Here is a 6000-nt window from a genome sequence, read left to right as displayed (position 1 = left end):
ATATATATGTATGTATTTTTTTTTAATATGAATGTGAAATTAGCGAAGATGCCCTTTCCCCTGGCGGACAGAATCCTCTGTTATTAAAAAGTAAAGCACTTTAATAATGGAAACTTTTTCCTCTTTTTCCTGTGTTTTAACTGTTTAAAATTAATGAGAAGGGCAGAATGGTTGTCAAAGCGATATTGAAAGCCGGGCAGCCAGGACCGAATAAGCACAAAAATCCCTCTAGAGTGTTAAATAAACAGAGCCGCAGCCCTCTCTGAATCCCTCTGTTGGTTATTGTATACACTCTGTAACAGCTCTCAGAATAGATCTGAGAGCCAGGGAGGCAGAGAGGTTTCAGAATTCCAATAAAGGCCTCAAATTAAAGACAGCCTGGTGCGAATTCCAGGAGAAAATTAAAGAGACCTCAAGCTTAAGTGACAGGTGACTAGCTTCTGTGTCACAACTGTCAGGGGATTTAGTGATAATATGGCAATATATTACAAAGGCCTTTTCTTATTCCCCCCTTTAGGTTTCAAAATGAGGCATCTTTTCTTCCCAACCAAAAAAAGAAAACAAAACAAAACAAAAAACCCCTCTCTACATATATATAATGGAGTATATATTCAACTGAAATATGTAGAAAAATGATAAAATCAGGTTCACATGCTTGAAATGATGGGGTCACTTTAGTAAAATGTAAGAAAAAGTTAATGACAGAAAACACAGTACATTTAGGAAAAAGCATGTCTTAGCCCCCGATTCCAGAAACACTTCCAGGTTGCCCCTCGTGAGAACGAATGAGGTATTTTTGGTAATAGGGAGGACAGTCTAAATTTAAACTGAGACAGAGGGGGCAGAGTTCGGCAGTGCCGCCTCCACCCCAGACAGGTAAATGCTTCCGTAATGAGAGCGGGTCAGAGCCCCGAGGCTCGTGAGCAGGCAGGACTGCCTCTACACCTCACACAGGCGGGCTGCTGGTTAATGAAGCTGGGAGCCCACAGGCAGCTTAGAGAAACACACTTCCAGCCCTCTACTGGCTCTGGGTGTGCCTGTGTCTGCAGCACCTACTGATCCTGGAGAGAACAGACCATCAGAAAGGGTGAGCCAGGGGCTCTGATCCAATTTTAACACCTCCCAAGGCCGACAGTTTGGAGAACTTTACAAGCAGAGTTCACAGGACAAAAAAAACTTGAGGGAAGGCATGCTGGGTGTGTGCACACTGCCGTGAAAACATCACACCTCCCAAGAACCAAGAGCTGCTTCTGAGTTAACTAGGCTGGAACATTTGTTTGTAAAGTTTTAGGTGGTGGCAGTGATGGGGAGCGGTCTGTGTGTGCGTGTGTGTAGGCAAGTCCATTGGCACTGCTAACTTCCAAGGTCTATTTAACTGAATGCAAGAACTTTGCTTTAATCACTTTCCTGCCAAGCTGAGCTTCACCCCGTGGTCCCCAGAACCTTCCAAGTGCCCCCGAGTCAAGCTGAAAGATCAAATTTATTCTCTTTGTAGGTGGGTGAGCACTCACACACCCAGACGCAGCTATAGAAATATATATTTCATGCACCTAAATATGAAATATACATTTTACAGATGCCTCACTCGCTTTCTTTCTGTTCACAAGAATCCAAACTGTGTGCGTCAAAGGGACATTTACCATGAACTTCAGAGTAGCTGGGTGAAGGAGAGGGGCATGATACTGAGGTGCCAGCTGTGCTGCCAGCCTCCCAGGCCCACTGTGCACACCTGGCATCAGGACAGCTGCTAGTGCACACCAAGAGGTGCGGACAGCACAGGCCATGTTTCTCATGCAAAACAGGAGAAGTCGGACCCCACACCCACCGCACTCTCAGGCCACGCGTCTGTGTTAGCCATACACCAATTTAGGTCAGGCTTGCTTTTCCTTAAGATTAAAGTTGGCCCTCCAAGCCAGGTCTTGAACAGGATGTTTAGAGCCCAGTGTGACTGGCTTTCCAAGTTAATGAGAGAGGTCATGTCAGTGAAACCCCAATCTTGCTTAGCACTTTCTTTTCTAAACAAACATCACCAAACACTAAGAGCATTTAGTTCATTCCCACAAAAAAAGGCAGGACCCTGGGGTAAGGCTATAGGAGTAAGTACAGCAACTTCTTTCTGCCTCGTTTCATTAACCCTTCAGGCAACTCTTTAAGACAGGCACTCTCACTACCATTTTACAGACGGGAAGAGTGAGGCTCTGAGGAAGAAAATCTAACCAAAGTTACAGAGGTACCAGCCAGGAGGCCGGGATCCAAGCCCAGGCTGGCCTGTAGCCAGGAAAAAAGGCTTAAGGAGAAGAACTGATGCCGTACAGCCACAGAAGGGCAGGTGTTAAAGATTGCATGGTCAGATGTTGAAGGACGGGAAATGCAGCTGCTCTGCTCCTTCCGTGGGGACAGGCTGGGGCCGCGGCTGTAGGAGGCTGTGTGAACACAATGATCACCTCCCCGGAGAAAAAGGACTGTGTTCAGGGAAACAGACAGACCAAAGCTGGTCCCTGAACAGTGCATAGAAGGCCACGTTTGACCTGACTTTTAGTATCCCATTTTATACTGTTCCTGCTGGCTCTTATTTCTGGAGCACAGGCAGATGCCAACGTTCCACTTATTAGGGTAGAGAAAGAAAAAAAGGTCCTGGGACTCACGTTGCCGAGCCTGGGCTTGGATCCCACATCTGCTGCTAATTTAGTTGACTACAATGCACTACGGACGTAAAGGCCTTTGGTACTTTGCATTAAACCTGGGGCCTTTGGACCATTTCTCACACTGCCCTCCAATCTCCTTAGAAGAGTCTGAACTGTGACACCTCAGTCTTACACATGAAGAAGTGGAGGCTTAGAAAGGTCCAGTACTTGGCCAAAGCTCCCAGAAGACGTCAGATAGGGAATCTGACCCAGGGCCCTGCTCTGAACCACTCTACTACGCCGTGCCTTCGTAGCTCTCAAGCTTCCTGTTGACACCATGGTGCTGGACTGGAGCCCCAGGGAAGCATCTACGGAAGGTCAAACACTCAAACCCTAAACCAGAGTTCACAACAGTTCAGAAGAGATGCGTGCCAAGACCAAAGAGTATCTACCTGTGTGACCAGTGTCAATTCCTTAATGATCTGGCAGGTGCGGCCCAAAGTCTGGTATGCACACCATGTTTTACATGAAAAAAGGAAAAAAAAAAATCACTGAAAATAAGCTCATCAACTGGGTCTTCAGTAGCTTTATCTAGTCACAGGATCTGTGAGGTAATGCCACTTACTGACCAAGGCTGACCTCTACGGGAGCGGCCAAGGACTACTAAAGCAATCAGGGCCGGGGTGCACCTTGACGGTGAAACGCAGTATGTGCAAGGCCCTGGGACCCTCCTTCGGTGCCACTAAAACAAAGACATTTCAAGCTGGTCATGTGGCTCATGCCTGGAAACTCAGCCCTGGGGAGGCTGAGCCAAGAGGACCTTGAGTTCAATGCCAGCCTGGATTACAGCGATGAAAAAGCAAGAACAACTCCGTGTTTCAAGTGTGTCTTCTTGGCGTCATTACTGATGATGGAGGTGCACAGGCATGTATTAAGTGTTTGCTTTGAGGATGGGTCCCCTATTTTCAAACTCAGAAGATCAAGGACCACAAGCCTGACTGGTGAAATTCTTCACCCCCCAAGTGCCTGTCTCTACACTTAAAAACTGAGGCAGTATCTGCCTTATGGAGTTGCTGGGAGGACTGAAATGGGGCTGTGCCTATTAGCAGTTTAGCACCCACTAACAGTGCACCTGCTCCCTCTCCTGCTGAGGTAAACATCCTTAGGTATGCTCTGGAAGAAGCGAACCGAAGTCAGGGTCAGGCAAATGTGGTTTCTGCCTCAGGGACAAAACTGGTCTAAATAAAGGCACATCCCAATGCATAAAAGAAACACCCAGTTTGATTTAATTGTGATCCCTCCACTCAGCCTAAGAGCAATACACACTTGCGTGTGTGATACACTGAGTGCGTGCACAGCCCTGCCGTGTATAGCACTGAGTAATGGGCTGGAGGGTGAGGCCTAGAGAAGCTGCAGCCAGCCGGGTGGATGCTCAGGCTGGCCTGGACAGCTAGCGGTCTCCATATGGAGCTGCATGGATAATAGCAATTTTTCTTCTTAATGATCTCAACTCTACTTTTCCTCTGTGGATAGTGTACTCACATTAAAAAATGGACACACTAAGTGTGTCTGAAGGAGACACAGAGACATTTGTGCCTTCAAGCTGCTATGGGATGGACAGGTCCAGTTAGTATCTGTGCTGATGACCTGGAGAGGAGCCCCAGGGGTGAGCATGTAACGGGTTCCAGACCCAATGCCCTAGATCACCGTTCTGGGAAGCCTGCTGCGGCAGACCTCCAGAATGCACGGAAGCCCGTTAACTGACGAGACCCGCAAACATATCCAGGACAAAGAGGTGGGAAACCCTACAGTGAAGACCCGACCTCATCTACTGCTCATGGGTCCTTAAAATGTATGTACTGCTTGGCAGAAGAAATGGCCCATATACAAAATCTCTCACCCAGATCAAGAACCGAGTCACATCGGGGAGCACCAGTAAACAATGAGACTCACCTGGGCTGCCCCCTTCCTCCTTTTAAAACAATCATCCCTTGTCAGGACAGACAAAATATCTTCCATCTTGATTTCAGAAATGCTGTAGAAGGAAGGATCACATTAAAGCTTTACTTTCCAAAAATCCCCCCAAATTTTGATGCATAAACTGACAGATTCTGAAGCTAATCAGACCTAAAGGAGGAGCAGCACCTAAGGGACACTGGGCTGGCGAGATGCCTCGGCAGGTAAAGACTCCTGCCACCTATGCTGGCAACCTGATTTCCATCCCTGGGACCCACATGGCAGGAGAGAACTGAATCCCAGAAGCTGTCCTCTGATCACACCTGTGCCATGGCAAGTGCACACCGACCCACACCCACCAAAAAACACTAAAAAAATGTTTTAGAAAGGGTATTTTCCTAGCCCCGCAGATATCTGAAGGTAAGGCATGTGGCACCGCAGGGCCAGGCCAGGCCAACGCTCTGTGCTTCCTTCCTCCCTGATGAATTGAAAGGTCATATTTAGATCCTTTGTGGGGGAACCCTTCCTTCCTGTCTTTCCATCATCGCGTCTGTCTTCCTTTCCTCTACTTTTATTTTTGAGACAGAGTCTCATGTGCTCTAGGCTGCTGGCCTTGATCTTCCTGCCTCCCCTGAGTGCTGGGATTACAGGTGAGGTGACTATGCTTGGTCTCCACCAAGTAGTGATTTGTATGTTCAGGTTTACGAAGTGGGCACGTGTGTGCTGCATGGTGTGCAGAGGTCGGGGGACAACTTGGGAAGTCAGTTCCCTCCCACCACACATGGGATCCAACTCAGGTCATTAGACTCAGTGGCGAGCACTTTTACCTACTGAGCCATGTTGCCAACCCTGGGGGTGCTGGGAACTGAACCCAGGTCCTCTGCAAGAGCAGCCAGTGCTCCTAACTGCTGAGCCTTCTCTCCAGCCCCTGCCACTGTTTAACAAAGCTTGATTCCTGAACACATAGGGTTGCTTCCTGTTGTAATGCTTTGACGTGAGCAAAGGATGAAATAAACACCTCATGGTCTGTTCAGCTTTAAACTTAAAGCCCCTCAACAGCGAGGCAACGGCTGCAGGGAAGGGCAACGAACTCTGCACAGCTCTGCTCCTCCTCGCCCTGGACCAGCTTCACCACTCTTCCGTCTCTTCATTGTTTGGGGCTGAGGACCAAAGAATCTGCAAGGAATCTGGAGGCGTGAACAAACTAAACTGCTGCAGCCAGAATTTGGACGTCCTTCATGAACATAAATCAGGAGCCAAAACAGGAGCATGTGACCTTCACACCAGAGTCTGGGGAGCCACAGGACACCCATCACTGCGAGGCCGTGGCTCTGGAACTGGGGAGCAGCACACAACTAGATCTGGAGAGGATGGAATGTGCGCTGCTGAGACGGCACTTGCAGGGAGAAAGGGAAAGGGA

General features: G+C 48.4%; 1 protein-coding gene across 1 annotated transcript in view; it reads right to left on the bottom strand.

The window, feature by feature from the left end:
- Ddx31 (DEAD-box helicase 31) overlaps positions 1-6000 on the bottom strand; it is a 69776-nt gene that overhangs the window by 24148 nt on the left and 39628 nt on the right. Inside the window, exon 17 of the mRNA XM_008843955.3 lies at positions 4578-4659. Within this exon, the coding sequence (XP_008842177.1) occupies positions 4578-4659 (82 nt within the window). The remainder of the gene's footprint in view (positions 1-4577; positions 4660-6000) is intronic.

The sequence above is a fragment of the Nannospalax galili genome, unplaced genomic scaffold, assembly GCF_000622305.1.
Source record: "Nannospalax galili isolate Female #2095 unplaced genomic scaffold, S.galili_v1.0 scaffold300, whole genome shotgun sequence".
NCBI classification, from domain to species: Eukaryota; Metazoa; Chordata; class Mammalia; order Rodentia; family Spalacidae; genus Nannospalax; species Nannospalax galili.
The sequence above is the reverse complement of the archived record's forward strand: the minus strand, read 5'-3'. Positions and strand labels throughout refer to the sequence as shown.